At 42.4% G+C, this 21,473-nt stretch overlaps 1 protein-coding gene across 1 annotated transcript; it reads left to right on the forward strand.

Annotated features, from left to right (window-relative positions):
* The first annotated feature begins 11,653 nt into the window (after positions 1–11,653).
* LOC120521124 (low affinity immunoglobulin epsilon Fc receptor-like) lies at positions 11,654–20,664 on the forward strand. The gene is made up of 6 exons (XM_039742964.1): positions 11,654–11,701; positions 11,804–12,019; positions 12,101–12,298; positions 12,391–12,542; positions 13,595–13,699; positions 19,629–20,664. The coding sequence occupies exons 1-5, from the start codon at positions 11,686–11,688 to the stop codon at positions 13,679–13,681; spliced, it is 669 nt and encodes a 222-aa protein (XP_039598898.1). The 5' UTR covers positions 11,654–11,685; the 3' UTR covers positions 13,682–13,699; positions 19,629–20,664.
* Positions 20,665–21,473: the final 809 nt, after the last annotated feature.

A 21,473-nucleotide genomic window follows, 5' to 3' on the forward strand; every position in this document is an offset into this window, starting at 1 on the left:
TGAGTTAAGCCACGTTTCACTTAGTGCAATAAAATCTATTTTTTTATCACTAATAAGATCGTTGATAAAAAACGTTTTGTTAGTTAAAGCTCTAACATTTAATAGTGCCATATTTAATGTTTCGGAGGTGCAGAGATGAGTATTATATGCGTTATTGATATTTGGAATAGGAACTAAATTATTTTTATTAGCCGCTCTTTGTGTTTGTATTTTTGTTTAATCTGTGATCTGTTTTTATAGTTTTAATACATTAATTTTAATTAGATTATTGGTGTTTATGCCGTATTGCCTTGATTTTCTACGTGCATTGAGATTTCTTATTACAGTATTAATGTTGTGCACTTTAACAGAAGATTCTATTAAACACTTATCATGTCCTAGCACAACAGTATCATTTCAGAAGGGGTTAAGAGCAGATATATATATATATATAGAAAGAGAGCGTATGTTGTCATTGTTTAATTAATTTCATTGTGTTGGTTTTATTTTGGTTTTTGTGATTTTGCCCTTTGTTGCCACTGTAAGTATGAAATGCAATCACTCTCAAAAATAACTCCGTCTTTCTACCTTTGTGGCACACGCCTACTAACAAAAATCAATTGGATTGCCTCTTTCTCGATAGCCAATGCCTTGAACATCCAATGACGTATTTTTAACAGTTCACGCCTGAGAATTGTACTCGTAAGTCTGAGAAGCAAGCGTAACTTTCAGAAGCACAATTGTAATTGACACATGTGAAATGTACATTTGACTTAAATTATTACAGATATTTTTGACAGCGATCTTACTCCATATTCTGTAGCAACTGACTTTAAACAGCCATCAAAGTAGAAATTGTGAAGCGCAGTGTTAACTGCTTCTTCAGAAGTTGTGCTTCTGGTGTCCTCTGCTGTTCTTCGTAAAGCATAAGAAGCACATCTGGGTGAGGAGGTAGCACCATAAAGATGTCCTGTCATTTTGTATTCCTCAAGTCCATCATTCAGATTACCTTCAGGCTACCACAGGAAACGAAGATCATCAGTATCTTCACGTGGAACTTTTACTTGGTATCTGCCATGAGTACAGCTGGCTGCTCCAGTGAGAGTGTTAGTTAGGTCATTGAGTGAGAAGACTCGGTAGGTGGCTGGACCTTCTTTGGATGGTATGCTCCATGATGAGTGATGTACCACACTCTTTCCTCTCTGAGTGACAACTCTTCTGTAGATACCCTAATAGCATATCCCTCCTCTAAAATGTCTTTCATAAAAATGTTGTGGTCCTTGTGGAATGTTGGGTTCCTTTAAGTTTTCTCTTGACTCCAATAACACGCTGTGCTGGCATTTTAAGTGTCTCGTCTTTAAAGAGCAGATTCATGCACTTGTGTCCATCCGCTGACTTTGCTGACTCTGATGCTATGCACGTGAACTTAATGTCCTCCTGTGACATTTCCTGTTCCTGTTCACAGCTGCGCTCTGGAAGGTCTGTATTGTACTGCTGAAGTAACATTTGTTCTATTTCCATTATCGACACACGAGTGACTAGATAACTTTACAGTCTTTCATTGTCTGTCCCCTTTACTAGGCCATTAACAACCCATCCAAGTCCCATCTTCACAGAGTAAGGACCCTCACCTTTACTGTGTATGACTCGCCTTTATCTGGGGTAGATGCACATCTTTGAGGTGCGACCATCTGGTGATATCCTCTTGCATTGGGATGTTCTCCCTTTTCACTGGTATAAGTTCAGTGTGGAAACATCTGGCTACTAATAAATGTATTTTCTTCCTCCTCACAAACTTATAACTCTGATAGCACAGAACATTTTACTGGTTTCTCTTTATTGACTTTATCCCTTTCCTTAGTGCTGACGTGGACTTGAGCTTTTCTTCCAGGGAGATTTCACTGCTCTTGCAAGCTTTCTGTGCAGAATGTAGCTGTGCTGCCAGAGTCTATTAGAGCATAAGTTTCTACACATCTTTCACTCTTTGTAGACTTCATTTTCACTGGAACCCCAACTAGGACACACACTTTACCGGGTCCTGTAACAGTGCACGTCCTTAATGATTCCACAGAGACATACGAACAAGAAATATTCTTCTTTTCTGATTTCTTGTGCTCTTTTTAGTGGCTCTGGCTTTATTGTTGGTATCCATTTCTTTATTCACATTCAGAGTGTCTGGGTGTGACTGACAGCATATCTGACCTTTACAACAACAACAACATTTATTTATGTAGCACATTTTCATACAAAAAAATGTAGCTCAAAGTGCTTTACATAATGAAGAATAGAAAAATAAAAGACACAGTAAGAAAATAAAATAAGACAATATTAATTAACATAGAATAAGAGTAAAGTCAAAAAAATAAACTCAAGACGGCTTGAGAAAAAAAATAAAATCTGTAGGGATTCCAGACCAGAGACCGCCTGACCAGTCCCCTATGGTCATTCTACCTAACATAAATGAAACAGTCCTCTTTGGATTTAGGGTTCTCACGGAAGGACTTGATGATGATGGTCATGTAGACTTCTGGCTTTTAATCCATCCATCATTGTTGGAGCATCATGATGCTTTGAGTAGGTGGTGGTGGCGCAGGAAAAAGAAACAGAAAAGAGAGTTGGGGTCAGTACGGATTTTAGAGCCACCATGAATAGTTATTATGATGAATTGAACATACAGAGTATCAGGATTAAGTTAAAGTGAAGTTATGAGAAGGCCATGTTACAGTAATGTGTTTTCAGCAGTGTTTTAAAGTGCTCTACTGTATCAGCCTGGTGAATTCCTATTGGCAGGCTATTCCAGATTTTAGGTGCATAGTAGCAGAAGGCCGCCCGCCTCACCACTTTTTTAAGTTTAGCTCTTGGAATTCTAAGGAGACACTCATTTGAGTGTCTTTTCTACACAGTCTTTACCAGATGTCCTTCTTTAAGGTACTTAAAGCATAAGCCTTTAAATTTCAAAAGTCAATTCTATTTCTAGTCTCTGGAACTTTCTGAATTCAACAAGAGTTTGATTTTTATTTCAAAACAGACCAGGCTTACCGAGTGTAGAAAGTGTTCAGTCTCTGATCTCACTCCATCTTGCTTGTCTTGCAGCTCCAGTGCCTGAAGTTAGAGCAAAATGGAGAGTCAACCGTGTGATGATGATGAAGATCTTCAGTGTTCTCCTAGTGGCCGGCCTCGTATCCCTTTCTGTTTACTGTAAGTATCCTCTGTACTGACGTGGCATTGAAAAGTGAAGGAAATGTGAATGCTTTGTGTATTTCTTATATACGCAGTCATTGGCCCCTTTATTAGGAGGACTTGCTCATGACCTCAAAACAGCTAATCATGTGACTGTAATTCAGTGTACATAGTGGGGTCATCTGAAGGAATAACAGGCTCAAATTTCTGTGGTGCCAACCTGGCCATCCCTGTTAACTTTGAAGTCCAAACAGAAACAAACTCTTGATGGCCTAAAAGGAAGCAAAACTATTGCCACAGTAATAAAGAGACTGGCATTAATCAGCTTTCTTGCCTGCCATCTGAAAGTCACAGAGCTCCTTAGCTGTGGTCGCTCTGGATAGACGTGACACTTCCTTCTGAGATGTCAAGTTCTTAGAGCCCACAGACAGGAAGGGGCGGAGTCAGTTGCCCTCACTGGGTGTTTTTCTCTGCAATTTGGTGAAATAAATGGACAAGACAGTTAGCCTCCTGGCCCGGGGTGGTATCACATACCTGGGAAGAACTTGGAGGGTGAGCCTCTGACACTCATGTGTGACAATACCAGTTGTGACCTTATGAAAAGCTGAAGGTGAATAGAAATCTGAACGAGCTACTTAAACACAGCAATGAGATTTATTAAAGCCATTTCTCTTTACAAGTCCAAATACCACAAAGACTTGTCAGGACGCAGACAGAGGGTCATATGTAGGCAGTTTAGAGAACAGCAACAAATCAAAATGAGAGAACAACAAACCAACTACAAAACTCAGGTTAATGAAAGAAGAAAAACCAAAAAAGAATCCCAAAGTAACTTCAGAGTAGTGAAGCTCAGAGGATGGCTGTCTCAGGGGTTAATAATACACCACGCTGGAGGACAGGTCTCCTTTGAGCTTCTTCGTTTCTGTCCCCTGCCCACCCATCAAGTGACCACTGCATTGTATTCATAGACAGGAGCGTCTGGAGGAACATTGTGACGTCTGCTAATGTGAAATGTTTCACCTTTTTGTTCTGTGGCTTATTACGCCATTTTAATGTGCTGATTTCATTTGTCTGTGATGCTATGTTGTTTCTCAGTGGGTGCCTGCGTGTTGTGGTTTTGCTGCCTAAATGCGTCATTCTGTTGGTGAGCAGTGAACACTGAAAGTCACAGTCAGTGACACAATGACATTTAAGTAGACTTCATCTACTGACTTTTAAATAAAATGTTCCCTTCTGACATTCTTGCCGACATGCTCTCTCCCCACGATCAACCAAATCACATCCTCATCTTCTTCGTGGGTCTGCTGTTTATTTCATCCTCTGCCTTCTTGAGTCTTCCCAGGCTTGATGGATGAAGTGCAGACCTTCGTGAAACTTGTGCAATGCAGAGCCTGCATCTCTGTGTGACAGGTCACTTGTCAATCAGACATCCAGCCCCTCCCTCTTCAGGGCACTTAGCTAGCTGCTACAATGCTGTGTTACTGCTGTGAGATAATCCCAGTTTAATATCTGAGACTACTCTTATATGAGACATACTGGGTTTACTTCTGGGACGCTCTGCTGTGGTCCTGCGTTACTCTGTGGCGTCATCACATTGTATAAGAAATCTCAGGATATTTAACATTAGATCACATGAGAGTGCTTTTAATATTGATTATACTTTATTTGTGAACGAAAAAAGAAAAGGAAAAATTTTAAAAATAACGTAACATGGTTGTTAATGTAATTGTTTTGTCATTGATATGAGTGTTGTTCTAATATCTATCTATATATATATATATATATATATATATATATATATATATATATATATATCTATATCTATATATATATATATATCATATCTATCTATATATATATATATATATATCTATCTATATATATATATATATATATATATATATATATATATATATATATATATATATATATACCAGCTTGAGCAGGAGAAGTAGTGTGTTAAAGAAGAAAAGAGAAAGAAAAGGTAACATTTTGAAAATAATGTAACATGATTGTCAATGTAATTGTTTTGTCACTGTTATGAGTGTCGCTGTGATATATATATATATATATAGCAAAATACCCGTGCTTCACAGCGATGTCATGTGTTAAAGAAGTTATAAAAAAGAAAAGGAAACATTTTAAAAATAATGTAACATGATTGTCAAAGTAATTGTTTTGTGTATTTGGCGGCAGCGTTACAAAGTTGTTTTCGGCAGCTGCATCAGAAAATGTACCACGACGTCTGACACGCGTCCTTTTTAGTGTTTTCTCACAGCTTGGATTGCTGCTGTCATATATATATACACACACACACACACACACACATACATATATACATACATACATACATACATACATACATATATATATATATATATACATATACATATATATATATATATATATATATACACATATATATACATATATACATATCTACATATACATATATATATATATATATATATATATATATATATATACCTATCTACATCATATATACACACATATATACATACACACACACAAATTATATATATGTGTGTATGTGTATGTACATGTGTGTGTATGTGTGTGTGTGTGTGTGTGTGTGTGTGTATGTGTGTATATATATACACATACATATACTTGTGTGTATGTTTGTATGTGTCTATATGTGTGTGTATAGGTTTGGTCACTGAGTGCAAGGGAAAAATAATAAATTATAGTCTATAAGTTATTAAACAGTAAAACATTAACGTTTTAAAAGTACAGGTACATTGAAATTACATTTTCTATGTGAGCGTTCAAATTTGTGCCTCTGGTAATGTGCCTTACCGGCATTTAAAGAAAATTAGTTTTGTGTCCTCTGCAGTGTTAAGAGAAAGGCTTTGGTTTGGGATAAAAGGAAAAAGGTGTAAAGAAAGGAAAGTTGCCTTTTTCTTTTATATAGTATAGAGATGTGTTCGCTGGCGTTATGATGCCTTTTGGGGACAGTCGCGGTGGGTCTTGTGTAGACTGGTGAGGCGTCCCGCCATTAATCGGCTGTGATGGCACTGTCAGTCCTCCACTCCTGTGCGTGTCTTCATAATCGAGGTGAGGACCTCATAATCGTATCGTGCAAAGAAAGTGTGAATCGCCTTAATATTATTTTGCCGTGGTGTAGAAAAGGGGTCCGTGTTTGCACTTGTCTGGGCTATAAGCGCAGGGGAGGATGAAAAAATTAAAAGTGCTCACTTTGACTTAAGGCAGAAGCGCAGTCAGCGTCTCAAAGGCGGCACAGCTATGCGCGCTGGCTGCTCGACTTTTGCTGGGCAGGAGACCCCAGTTTTTGTACACACGTTCATGATATCAAAAGTCTCAGCGCTCTTTGGAGGTCATTCATATATTATATATATAGCAAAATACCGCACCTCGCAGCGGAGAAGTAGTGTGTTAAAGAAGTAATGAAAAAGAAAAGGAAACATTTTAATAATAGCGTAACATGATTGACATTGTCATGAGTGTTGCTGTCATATATATGCCTGCCTAAATAAGTCACCTAAACTTTGCTCTTACTTTTTACCGTTCATTTAATCATGGCTAGTGGCGGAAAAATTATAAAATGGAAGGAGGATGGCTTTACCAAAACAATTATTGATGGCGAATCGATTATTCATAAAGCTTGAATTGGTGATCTGTTTTCTGTGTTAACCTCATATTTTTCATACTTCTTCTCAAACTAAGGTGGTGCGAGGGTAAAATGAATCGGGATCTGATCAATGTAATCGGTGTACCAGGAAATCATGCATTGACAAAAGCTCCCCTTTGCTTGTAATGCAAAGTGTGATTAAATGCATTATTTTTAGCGCGTTATGGAGCACATGCATGAAGCTTCTCAGCTGTGCTTGTGCTAAGAAAAGGAAAGATTTTAAAAATAGCGTAACACGATTGTCAATGTAACCTTTTGTAAGTAGTAGCCTGGAGGATTCAGTGTGTAGAAACTCTAGAGACAGCGTGTGTATTAACTTGTGGATTTTTCTGTGAGTATTTGGTGGCAGTCTGGCGAAGTTGCTTGGAAGCAGCGTTAGCTGAGCTCAGCTCAGAGCAAAATGAGGTGGGAGGGAGATGATGGCGTGACTCCCCACCCGCCTTAACTGTCAATCCCCACAAACACAGTCTCTGGAATTTGCATAAGCACACCCCTTCACCTACAATTTTAACTTAGTTACAAAGTGATCAAAACTCGTTTATATCCTCGTCCTCTCATTAAACTTGTATCCCGCATTACCTGTGGGCATGTGAAGCGTCAGCGGTAGCCTGTCTATGAACTTAATTTAAAGTTTAGGTTTACACCTTGCTTTCTTTCGAGGTAGCAGCACTCATGAATATGGTAGTATATGTCACTTTCGCTCACTTCTTATTGTTTAGCTGCCTTCTCAATTATAAAATGCATGTTTTCTTAAGCGCTTTTGGAGGTCTTCCTGGTTTTCTACGCTGCGTTGACAGTCAGTTCACGTGATTACGTGGGAGGCGTGATGATGTAACACGAAACTCCGCCCCCCACGTCATTCCAGCTCAACTCCATTACAGTTAATGGAGAAAAATACCTTCCAGTTATGACCATTAGGCGTAGAATTTCGAAATGAAACCTGCCCAACTTTTGTAAGTAAGCTGTAAGGAATGAGCCTGCCAAATTTCAGCCTTCTACCTACACGGGAAGTTGGAGAATTAGTGATGAGTCAGTGAGTGAGTGAGTGAGGGCTTTGCCTTTTATTAGTATAGATGAAGGGGAAATTATCATTTATAGAATTCAAAAATTATTATAAATATAAAAATAAAAACAATCAACACCCCCTCTCCCCCTTCTTTGCTTATTTAAATATTTGTCTCCCAGTTATCTGTCTCTGTCGTCTCCTGACTCCATTCCCGCTCTTTAAACTGCTGTCGTCCAGGGTCCGCATCACAGCCTCCTCCAGCCTAAGTTATGTTTAACTTCTAAAGACCTGTGGAGTTTAGGAGACGAGTGCATTTGTTGTCTCGTTTTATGTATTTATCATGTAATGCGCCCTAAATTATCATTTACTGATATGAAGAAACAATAACAACAATAAGCGTTACACAAAATACTCAACTGTCATCTCAATAGACGTCACTAATGACAATGAAGAGAAACTGCAGGAACATAAGAAACATGACAAACAAGAGGAGACCCTTCAGTCCATCAGGCCCATGTGTTTAGCTAATAACTAAGCTGTCCCAACATCTCCTCCTGATTCTTCTTTAAGGTTGTTGAGGTTTCTTCTCCAGTTTCATGTCTCATTAGTTTGTTTCCGAGTCCCACAACTCTTTATGTAATGAAGAACTTCATGGCTTCATTTTTAAAGGCACTTCCTCTTAATTTCCCCCGATGTCTTTGAGTTCGTGATTCACCCTTAAGCTGAGAGAATTCTGCTGGCTCTACTTTATAAATGCCTTTGAGGATTTTACACCCCCAGATGAGGTCCCCACATGATGTCCTCTGCTCGACACTAAACAGGTTTAATTCTCTAAGTCTGTCACAGTAGGACATGTCCTTCAGTCCCATGATGCACCTGGCTGGTCTCCTCTGCACAGCTTCAAGTGCTGCTATGTTTTTCTTGTACTGAGGTGACCAGAACTGCACACAGTACTCCAGATGAGGTCTTACTAGCGTATTATATAGTTTGAGCATACTGTCTATTGACTTTAACGGTTATTTGTCGTTATAACTGCTGCTGCACGTTGGTTAGTCACTGAAAATGATGTGTCACCGTAAACCCCTAAATCCTATTCAGAGGTCTCTTCCTGTAGCTCACTGTCTCCCATCTTGTATTCATACCTGATGTTATTTTGGCCCACGTGGAGCACTTTGCTCTTTTCTACATTAAACTGCATGTTCCAAGTGTTCTCCCAGTTTTGAAGGTCATCCAGGTCTTTATATTTGTACTGCCTCCTCAGTGTCTGCTGTCCCTCCATTTTTATACCAGAAACAATCAGATAAAGTAACGAGGGTCCAAGGACAGACCCCCGAGGGACTCCAGTGTTGATTTCGCTTCATGTGGAGCTGTCTGCTCTTATCTTCCTCACCCGCAAAGCTAGAAGTACAGTTGTGCTTGAAAGTTTGTGAACCCTTTAGAATTTTCTATATTTCTGCATAAATATGACCTAAAACATCATCAGATTTTCACTCAAGTCCTAAAAGTAGATGACGAGAAACCAGTTAAACAAATGAGACAAAAATATTATACTTGGTCATTTATTTATTGAGGAAAATGATCGAATATTACATATTTGTGAGTGGCAAAAGTATGTGAACCTCACGGATGATCAGTTAGTTTGAAGGTGAAATTCAAGTCAATGGGATGCCAATCAGGTGTGAGTGGGCACCCTGTGTTATTTCAAGAACAGGATCTATCAAAGTCTGCTCTTCACCACACATGTTGGTGGAAGTGTATCATGGCACCAACAAAGGAGATTTCTGAGGACCTCACAAAAAGAGTTGTTGGTGCTCATCAGGCTAGAAAAGGTTACAAAACCATCTCTAAAGAGTTTGGACTCCACCAATCCACAGTCAGACAGATTGTGTGCAAATGGAGGAAATTCAAGACCATTGTTACCCTCCCCAGGAGTGGTTGACCAACATAGATCACTCCAAGAGCAAGGCACACGTGTAATAGTCGGCGAGGTCACGGAGGACCCCAGGGTAACTTCTAAGCAACTGAAGGCCTCTCTCACATTGGCTAATGTTCATGTTCATGAGTCCACCATCAGGAGAACACTGAACAACAATGGTGTGAATGGCAGGGTTGCAAGGAGAAAGCCACTTCTCTCCAACAAAAACATTGCTGCTCATCTGCAGTTTGCTAAAGATCACGTGGACAAACCAGAAGGCTATTGAAGAATGTTTTCTGGACGGATGAGACCAAATTAGAACTTTTTGGTTTAAGTGAAAAGCTTTATGTTTGGAGAAAGGAAACCACTGCATTCCAGCATAAGAACCTTATCCCATCTGTGAAACATGGTGGTGGTGGTATCATGGTTTGGGCCTGTTTTGCTGCATCTCAGCCAGGACGCTTGCCTTCATTGATGGAACAATGAATTCTGAATTATATCAGAAAATTCTAAATATCAGGACATCTTTCCATGAACTGAATCTCAAGAGAAGGTGGGTCATGCAGCAAGACAACGACCCTAAGCACACAAGTCGTTCTACCAAAGAATGGTTCAAGAAGAATAAAGTTCATGTTTTGGAATTCCTCCAAGCCAGTGTACAGGAATGATCAGAAGTTACCGGAAATGTTTAGTTACAGTTATTGGGGGTCACACCAGATACTAAAAGCAAAGGTTCACATTCTTTTGCCACTCACAAATATGAAATATTCAATCATTTTCCTCAATAAATAAATGACCAAGTATAATATTTTTGTCTCATTTGTTTAACTGGTTTCTCTTTATCTACTTTTATGACTTGAGTGAAAATCTGATGATGTTTTAGGTCATATTTATGCAGAAAAGGCTAGATTCTCCTTGAATGAGGACTAATCCTTGACAGATAAAACTGTAGCCAGATTGGCTTAGCACGTGGCAATAATAGAGCAAAAACTGCAGGATTTGTAAAGCTGTGAATGGTGAGCCCACTGTAATCTCTCAATTAGAAACCTCTGGCTCTGTTCCTCGTTCATTAGAGCATTAATAACTGTGCCCATCATAGTCAATCGGAGCAGTGGGAAGCAGTGTGCTAGAAATCGCATGTGAACTCAAATCATGCAGTAAGACTTAAGAGATGCTGTTGAATCTGGCCGGCCTCTGGACTAATCAGTTTGAGTTTCTGCTGAATTGCACTGGGCTTCTGAGGGTCTCCTGCTGAATTGATGTACAACTACACTGTGATGATCTCCAGGGTGCACAAATCTAAGCACAATCCTATCAGACTCAGTCTGTCTGCGAACTACACTGGATAGGCAGGATCATAAATGTTGGCTGCAAGGTGACCACTGACTTATGAGAGATCAACGATGCACACTGAAACTTCACCTGAGACTAAGACATAGGATGCTAATGTCTGACCACAATCACTGCAACTTTAAATACATCTTTGCTTCTCACTGCATAGATGCATCTAGTGATGCACCTACATGTGCTGTCTGGCAGCACTCAGATAGAGGACAATCAAATCATCGAACTTAAACTCACTGAGTCTGTCAATCCAGTTGAGTCTGTCAAATTAAGCTGAACTGTTAGCTCTGACAATACACTGATACAAATGTACGGTAAGTAATATGCATCTGATCAACAAGGCATCTAACTGAACTAAAATGCAGTGATAGAAGCTAGAGCTGATCTGTCTACACACTGACCTAGAGCTAGTAAGTATGCAAGTAGCAATACTGCATGCTAAGATATATCTAGACACTATGATCACATGGTTCCTAAGTCATAAGATACTAATCTGATCTGTAACTTGAATAGACATAAGATATGCTCATCGATCTGACCTAACTACAGTGACTAATAAACTACACTGAACTAAAGAGAAGTCAAGATATGCTCAAGTCTGAATCTGAAACAAACTGAAACAAACTACACAAGATGCTAACTAAAGAACTAAAGAGAAGTCAAGTCAAGAATCTGCTACAAACTAAAGAGCAGTCTGAATCTGAATCTGAAACAAACTACACTGAACTAAAGAGAAGTCAAGATATGCTAAAGTCTGAATCTGAAACAAACTACACTGAACTAAAGAGAAGTCAAGATATGCTCAAGTCTGAATCTGAAACAAACTACACTGAACTAAAGAGCAGTCAAGATATGCTAAAGTCTGAATCTGAAACAAACTACACTGAACTAAAGAGAAGTCAAGATATGCTCAAGTCTGAATCTGAAACAAACTACACTGAACTAAAGAGTCAAGATATGCTCAGTCAAGATACACTGAACTAAAGAGAAGTCAAGTCTGAATCTGAAACAAACTACACTGAACTAAAGAGCAGTCAAGATATGCTCAAGTCTGAATCTGAAACAAACTACAGTAATCTTCAACAAAGCCACGATTCCCTGCAGTCTCAGTACGTAACTCTGAATGAGAAACTTGATGAAGTGACCAAGGAGTTCAGTGTTTTGAAGGAAATCTACTGTGATGGTACAAACACGTCTCCCGGTGAGTGCTTTGCTGCAGGGTTAGTAGACTGGGGGCTCCTTGCTCATCTTATCCCTCATTTTTCATTTGCTCTTTTGTTTCGTTTTCCACAGATAACACTTGCTCTCTATGTAAACCAGGCTGGGTCCCCTTCAGATCCAAGTGTTACTTCATCTCCACTAATATACTGACCTGGAAGGCGAGCCGTGATTGGTGCGAGACAAGACGTGGACGACTAGTGAATATAGAAACTTTAGAGGAGCAGGTATGTAATTTTACGCAGGTGGATTTAAAATGACTGTCTTCAAACTGTATACTGTAAGTTAAACTGTCAGGACAGGAGCATTAAAAATAAAACACTTTGAAAGTGCATCTCAAGAACAATCCCAGAAGACCTAAGATGAAGTGCAGTCAGCTCACTATGTTATTACAGCAGGAATGTCTTTCTTTAGCAGATTCCTCCAATAGAACTGAAGAGTCAGTCAACTCATTTCAAAGGCTCAGAGCGACTGCCATTTTAATCAAAGTCTCAGTGACCCTTTGTTTAGTGCTGACTGTGTGAGAAAGTAAAGATTCTCTCAGAGGACTCTTTACGTCTTTCTTCATTTGCTACAACTGACGTCATCAGACGTGCTGTCAATCCTAGATTGCTGTTTCTTCTTTCTTGGCTCCAGAAGCTCTTAGAGTTGCCATTTCTACATTACGTTTACATGCATTTCTGGTTTTTGGTTGGATGTCTGGGAGATACGCAATGGACAAAAGGGTCACTGGTGATGAGTTAGTCAATTAGTATATAAAGCAATTTAAGATTTGCTCATCATTTTTTCATGAAAATCACCAGGTGACCATTGCGTCGCTCCAAATAAAACACAGAATGCCACTGAAATGCCCTTCTGAGGTGACAGGCCCCTGTTAAGACCCAAATCAGTACAAATGTCTGCAGATTCTATCATTGGTTGATTTCCATTGAGGTGCAGGGGTTTTTGTGAGATTTCCCCCAGGGATAGTAGATACTAGTATCCAGTATCTCTATTAGCACACTGACACATTGTTAGTGTTGGACATCACTGCCATCTGCTCAAGTGACACAAGAAGTGACACAATAGCTCAGTTTATTATAAAATCAGGTGACACACTGAGAGTTTTGTCTGTTTGTTACATTTATAAGTGGAGACTCAAGCCCAGTATATATTAAAGAAATAAAAGAAGGTAAAATGTGTTTTAATGATTGTGACTAAGAGAAGACAATTCAATACAATAAAGACACATGCAAGTTCAACTGTACATCAACTTCTTCATTTCATTTTTTATTATCAGGACTTTATAAAACGTAAAGCTCAAGGTAATTTTTGGATTGGCCGATACAACATCAGTAAAGAAAACAACTACCAGGATGGGCGCTGAACCTGTGAAGTCCAAGAGGTAAGAAGACTCCTTTCACTCGAGACGTCTCACTTTGACTAAATGAGCTCCAAAACCGTATTAGGCAGGAGCAGAAAGGGGGTGACCTACAGATGACACTTTACTGTCATTAGAGGTGACAAACACACTGTCTGCTGTCTTATTTGATAACAAAAAACAGATGAACGGACATCACAATAATTTGTGCCTTTCTGACATTACTGAATCACAAAGCATTTTTGTATAAATCCATCCATCCACCCATCCATCCTCTTCTGCTTATCCGAGGTCGGGTCGCGGGGGCAGCAGCTTGAGCAACAACAACAACATTTATTTATATAGCACATTTTCATACAAAAAGTAGCTCAAAGTGCTTTACATAATGAAGAAAAGAAAAATAAAAGACAATATAAGAAATTAAAATAAGACAACATTAGTTAACATAGAAAAGAAGTAAGGTCCGATGGCCAGGGAGGACAGAAAAAACAAAAAAAAAAACTCCAGTCGGCTGGAGAAAAAAATAAAATCTGCAGGGTTTCCAGGCCAAGGGACCGCCCTGTCCCCTCTGTGCATTCTACCTAACATAAATGAAATAGTCCTCTTTGTAGTTAAGCAGAGCAGAGATGCCCAGACTTCCCTCTCCCCCGGACACTTCTTCTAGCTCTTCCAGGAGAGACATAGTCCTTCCAGCGTGTCCTGGGTCTTCCCCGGGGCCTCCTCCCGGTTGTTCGTGCCCAGAACACCTCACCAGGGAGGCGTCCAGGAGGCATCCTGATCAGATGCCCGAGCCACCTCATCTGACTCCTCTCGATGCGGAGGAGCAGCAGCTCTACTCTGAGCTTCTCACCCTATCTTTAAGAGAAAGCCCAGACACCCTGCGGAGGAAACTCATTTCAGCCGCTTGTATTCGCGATCTCGTTCTTTCGGTCACTACCCATAGCTCATGACCATAGGTGAGGGTAGGAGCGTAGATCGACTGGTAAATTGAGAGCTTTTTCTTACGGCTCAGCTCCTTTTTCACCACGACAGACCGATGCAGAGCCCGCATCACTGTGGACGCACACCGATCCGCCTGTCAATCTCACGCTTCTTTCGTCCCTCACTCGTGAACAAGACCCCGAGATACTTGAACTCCTCCACTTGGGGCAGGATCTCTCCCCCAACCCTGAGAGGGCACTCCACCCTTTTCCGCTGAGGACCATGCTCTCGGATTTGGAGGTGCTGATTCTCACCCCAGCCGCTTCACACTCAGCTGCGAACCGATCCAGAGAGAGCTGAAGATCACGGCCTGATGAAGCAAACAGGACAACAACATCTGCAAAAAGCAGTGACCTAATCCTGAGTCCACCAAACTGGACCCCTTCAACACCCTGGCTGCGCCTAGAAATTCTGTCCATAAAAGTTATGAACAGAATCGTGACAAAGGGCAGCCCTGGCGGAGTCCAACTCTCACTGGAAACGGGCTCGACTTACTGCCGGCAATGCGGACCAAGCTCTGACACCGGTTGTACAGAGACCGAACAGCTCTTATCAGGGGGTCCGGTACCCCATACTCCCGGAGCACCCCCCACAGGATTCCCGAGGGACACGGTTGAACGCCTTTTCCAAGTCCACAAAACACATGTAGACTGGTTGGGCAAACTCCCATGCACCCTCCAGGACTCTGCTAAGGGTGAAGAGCTGGTCCACTGTTCCGCGACCAGGGCGAAAACCACACTGTTCCTCCTGAATCCGAGGTTCGACTATCCGACGGACCCTCCTCTCCAGAACCCCCGAATAGACTTTTCCAGGGAGGCTGAGGAGTGTGATCCCTCTATAGTTGGAACACACCCTCCGGTCCCCCTTTTTAAAGAGGGGACCACCACCCGGTCTGCCAATCCAGAGGCACTGTCCCGATGTCCATGCGATGTTGCAGAGGCGTGTCAACCAAGACAGTCCTACAACATCCAGAGCCTTAAGGAACTCCGGCGATCTCATCCACCCCGGGGCCCTGCCACCAAGGAGTTTTTTGACCACCTCGGTGACTTCAGTCCCAGAGATGGGAGAGCCCACCTCAGAGTCCCCAGGCTCTGCTTCCTCATTGGAAGGCATGTTAGTGGGATTGAGGAGGTCTTCGAAGTACTCCCCCACCGACCCACAACGTCCTGAGTCGAGGTCAGCAGCGCACCATCCCCACCATATACGGTGTTGACACTGCACTGCTTCCCCCTCCTGAGACGCCGGACGGTGGACCAGAATCTCCTCGAAGCCGTCCGAAAGTCGTTCTCCATGGCCTCTCCAAACTCCTCCCATGCCCGAGTTTTGCCTCAGCAACAACCAAGCCAGATTCGCTTGGCCTGTCGGTACCTATCAGCTGCCTCCAGAGACCCACAGGACAAAAAGTCCTATAGGACTCCTTCTTCAGCTTGACGGCATCCCTCTCGCCGGTGTCCACCAACGGGTTCGGGATTGCCACCACGACAGGCACCGACCACCTTGCGGCCACAGCTCCGGTCAGCCGCCTCAACAATAGAGGCACGGAACATGGCCCATTCGAACTCAATGTCCCCACCTCCCTCGGGACGTGGTTGAAGTTCTGCCGGAGGTGGGAGTTGAAGCTACTTCTGACAGGGGACTCTGCCAGCCGTTCCCAGCAGACCCTCACAACACGTTTGGGCCTACCAGGTCTGACCGCATCTTCCCCACCATCGGCCAACTCACCACCAGGTGGTGATCAGTTGACAGCTCCGCCCCTCTCTTCACCCGAGTGTCCAAGACATATGGCGCAAGTCCGACGACACGACCACAAAGTCGATCATCGACCTGAGGCCTAGGGTGTCCTGGTGCCAAGTGCACATATGAACACCCTTATGCTTGAACATGGTGTTCGTTATGGACAATCCGTGACGAGCACAGAAGTCCAATAACAAAACACCGCTCGGGTTCAGATCGGGGGGGCCATTCCTCCCAATCACGCCCTTCCAGGTCTCACTGTCATTGCCCACGTGAGCATTGAAGTCTCCCAGCAAAACGAGGGAATCCCAGAAGGTATGCCCTCTAGCACCCCTCCAGAGACTCCAAAAGGGTGGATACTCCAAACTGCCGTTCGGCGCATACGCACAAACAACAGTCAGGACCCTTCCCCCCACCCGAAGGCGGAGGGAGGCCACCCTCTCGTCCACCGGGGTAAACCCCAATGCACAGGCTCCAAGTCGGGGGGCAATAAGTATGCCCACACCTGCTCGGCACCTCTCACCGGTGGCAACTCCAGAGTGGTAGAGAGTCCAGCCCCTCTCAAGGAGATTGGTTCCAGAGTCCAAGCTGTGCGTCGCGGTGAGCCCGACTATATCTAGCCGGAACCTCTCGACCTCGCGCACTAGCTCAGGCTCCTTCCCTTCAGAGAGGTGACATTCCACGTCCCAAGAGCCAGTTTCTGTAGCCAAGGATCAGACCACCAAGGTCCCGCCTCGCCACCACCCAACTCACACTGCACCTGACCTCCTTGGCCCCTCCCATAGGTGGTGAGCCCATGAGAAGGGAGACCCACGTTCCCTCTTCGGGCTGTGCCCGGCCGAGCCCCATGGGTGCAGGCCCAGCTACCATGCGCTCGCCATCAAGCCCCACCTCCAGGCCTGGCTCCAAAGGGCGGCCCCGGTGACCCGCATCCGGGTGAGGGATAACGCCGTCCAAATTTTTTATTTGTCATAGGCGGTCTATTGAACCGCTCTTTGTCTCATCCCTCACCTAGGACCAGTTTGCCTTGGGTGGCCCTACCAGGGCATAAAGCCCCGGACAACAGAGCTCCTAGGACCATTGGGACTCACAAACCCCTCCACCACAATAAGGTGGCGGTTCGAGGAGGGGTTCGTCATAGGAGGTCTATTTATTTTTGTATAAATATCACATAAATATGGCCGGTGACTGCTGACTTCACGTTTACCGACTCCTTTCCCTAATCCTGCCAGTACTGCTGGCCTTACACATGTAGTCATGAATGTCGTTTCTCAGAGCTCTGAAGTCAATAATGAAATATGTTACAAATGACAAACGCTGTGCAGTGCAGTAAACCAAACTACAAGTAAATAAGTGAGAATGTCATCTCTGAACTTAAACACCCGGCTGAGGTGCCACGAGGCCACAGGGTGACACAGGGACAGTGAGGAGCGGCTGGCTGAGGTAGGAGTGTGAATGGACACAAAGTGGACTACTGCGGGTGTGATAGCTGACATATAATAGGCAGATTATGGGATGTTGTTGGTCATAAAGAGTCCACTCATCCACACAACTCTATTCCTGCCTGCAGTATCCAACTGAGGGAGTTGCACACCATCCACACAAGAAAGAGCCCAAAAGCCAGACTGGCACAGGGCAGCCAAACTCTGAAATAGCCAGGTACCATACACTTGGGCAGAGCTTCATCACGCTACCCCAAATTCATCTTCATGTCTTATTAATGGTGTGAGTACAATATGATGACTTGTCAAGTTTTAGTTCATGTTATTATCATGTGCACTCTTCACAATCCACGTATCCCATAGAGCAGTGAGAACAGTTCAATACCAAGAAGAGACGAGGAGTCCAACACAAGACATGAAATGTGACAGCAGATGAACGATGACAGACACAGGTGGGCTGTCATCAGCATGTGTCTGTCACGTGTAGTGATGGTGTTTCATCTGCTAGTAACAGAAGGCTTCACTCTCATGTCCTCATAGATGTAGTTACACAGGTTTGGTTCTTTCTTTTGGGTGGCACACTGGTAGCACTGCCACACCGCTGTAAGATGACAAGGGTACCCCGGTCCTCCCTGTGTTTGAGTTCACATGTTCTCTCCATGTCTGCGTGGGTTTCCTCCTGGTGCTCCACAGACACACACATTCAGTGGATTGGCGATGCTAAATTGGCCCTGGAGTGTGTGTCTCTCTGCCGCGATGGACTGGCTCCCTGTTCAGGGATTGTTCCTGCCTTGGCCTGTTCAGGATGAAGTGGGTTTAGACAATGGAGGGACCACTGGTTCTTTTAGGTGACGTGTTCAAATGTCTTCATTTATAAACTGAATTGTCAGCAAATGTTAAATTGTTAAATGGTATTTGTATGTATTAGTTTAGGTCAGATGTTGAGCCGTAGTGTCTACTGAGCTCTTAAATGAGGTCATCAGCAGGTTAAGGGTCACAAGAGACACCACAGCACTGATGGCCGCACAGAGAAGAGCAGTTGGCACTCTGTAATAAAGGCTAACGAGGCCATGAGGCTTTAGTAGAATAGAAAGGCCGAGTCTTCAGAATCATCAGAGGCCTGATAAAGTGAACTAGTGAGTCGTGTGTCTGAGGACGGCTACTGCAGATTAGCAGAAGTGTATTCAGGCAGAAAGCAGGAAGCAATGGCAGCATTTCTAGACGTCAGCCTCAAAGTCACGCCAATCAACACGGAAAAAACGGTCAAGTTACACAAATCACAATGAAGGCTTTGACGTATTCATTCATTTTACAAAGATTAAGTGGTTTTTGAACCCAGCATTACTAATTTTATGTAGTGGAATATCTAAGAAACCATCAAAAGTGTGTCTGCTAATGTTCAGAGAGCTCTGTGCTAATATACAGGACCTTATATATATCTTTAAAAGTCGAGTTGTGTCATTTGAATGAGAATACACGAATGAAGAGTTTGTCAGCTGAGATCTTCAACAATGACGACCCTGACTCAGGGTGGGGTGGGTGTGGGGGGTCATCGTCCAGTATGGTTTCTATTATGAGTGTCCTTTATAATTTAGTTTAATTCACCCACCATGGCTAAGTGAGGCCCAGCCTGCCCGTGTACAGTGAGTATTGAATTTCAGTTTATTAGCCACACTGCTGACTTACAATCCTCTGGTGGCCTTTCATCTGTTTAATGTCTGAAGTCAGGTGATGTTTGTGAGCCTACGAGGTCAGTGAGGTGAGGAGAAAGACTGACAGCTCCTCTTGTGTTTCAGAGCCAGCGATGACGACAAAGAAGAGTGTTTGTGATAAACATGCTGTACTTCAAGGTGTTAAACTACAACTGTGAATATCCTTCACAATGGATCTGTGAGTCCGCTGCGTTTCCTCTTCGTATTTAAACTTCTATCAAGAGTTCCAGTCACCTGCCAGAGCCGCTGTCTTCTGTAATCGTAAGGATCACTTCATCAGTAAATCACAGAGCTGCTAGTCTGAGCCGAGTCCAGACGTTCACGTCACTTTGTCATGTAGGTGACAGAGGTAGTGAGTGACAACATACTCTACATACAGGACTGGGGGAAATGAAAGCTGCCATCTTATTGTAATGTCAGTGTTGGTCTGTGACTTCTTCTCAGTTCTGACTAAATAGACCCCCGGACCCTGAACTTGCACATGGTGATTATAGATAACTGATGAAATGATAAAGCTTCATTTACATATGAGAAGAAATGCACAGTTCTGAGTTTTATAAAACTATTTTATATTTGTGTAACAAGCAACACATTCAAGTCCTTTCAGCATTTAGTAAAATGAAGATACGTCACCAACCTGTGTGTGTCTTGAGTGACGTGATAAAGTATTTACCCCCTTCCTAGTATGTTCTGTTTTTACATATTTTACACAATGCATGACCTCTGACCTTTAGAGAAATGAAATATTAGAAAAAGGAGACCTGAGGAAAGACACAATAGAGTTTTTAAATCACTGCTTTCTTTATTCAATGATCAAAGTTATTAATCCAACACCTCAGTGACCGATGTGAAGGTGTCATTGCAGATCAGAGTCTCAGTGCTTGGCTGGTGTAACTTTAGCAGCAGTAATAAGAACTAAACACTCTGTGATTTATAATTTGAGATCAGACTTTCATGAGCATCAACTGTTCATGTCGGCACTTCTGTTAGTACAAGTTAGCAGTTTGACGAGGCTCTGAAACTCTTTGGGTGTTTCTTCTGGACTCCTCATTGCTGCCCCCTGTTGGCAGGCCAGCTCTTCCTATGAAGATGTTGCTCTTTTCTGAATGTTTTTGAGATGATGGCTGTCACTGTTGTGTGCAGACGTGGAGTCACAGAGCCTTAGCAATGGCTATCACTTTCCTGATTTCACTTGCTGCATTTTCTTCATCTCATCTGAGATTTGCTTTGATCTCACAGACTCAGTGACCTTCTAGAACCCTTAGGGTCTTTGAGTGTTTCTTCACTGTCACGGCAAGTGACAACATATGGAGAGGTTTAGATTCAGTAAGGCTGGCTGTGTCTTTAATCAGTGATCTTTGATCAGCTGTTTGTGTGACTCACTAAAGAGACAATTCTCTTACACATGGCGCTACAGCTGTGGGGTTACTTTATTACTTCAATATCTTAGGCAGGCAGCAACTTATAAATGGTGTGATACGTTTACTCTGATTCCTGTCATCGAATATTACATTTAGTCTAAAGATCTGAAGCCATTCGTTATGACAAACATACAAAAATGGAGAACATCTGGAAGGGAGCAAAAACTGAACATCACTGAGCATTTATCTGAATCAGAGCTGCCATCGTGAAGAGCGTTTAGTACCACATGACATGACGTCTATTCTGTGTTATTAATGTCCGAGTCTTAACACAAGTTTTATCACTTATGGACTCTCTTAAGCCAACTGCTGATGATTGGACTTTTTAAGAGTGACATTTCTCATTCCACTCTGTCTCTTGAGTTGATAATTTGAATTTTATTCTTACTGATTTTTTTTTTCTTATGTCGCGTTTGCTGAACTCTATAATTTTAATTCTCTTTATACTTTGATCTTCAGTAGTTTTTATTTTATCATCTAGTATATATTTACACTTTTGAAGATTTGT

This window comes from Polypterus senegalus, chromosome 2, assembly GCF_016835505.1.
Source record: "Polypterus senegalus isolate Bchr_013 chromosome 2, ASM1683550v1, whole genome shotgun sequence".
Classification (NCBI taxonomy): Eukaryota; Metazoa; Chordata; class Cladistia; order Polypteriformes; family Polypteridae; genus Polypterus; species Polypterus senegalus.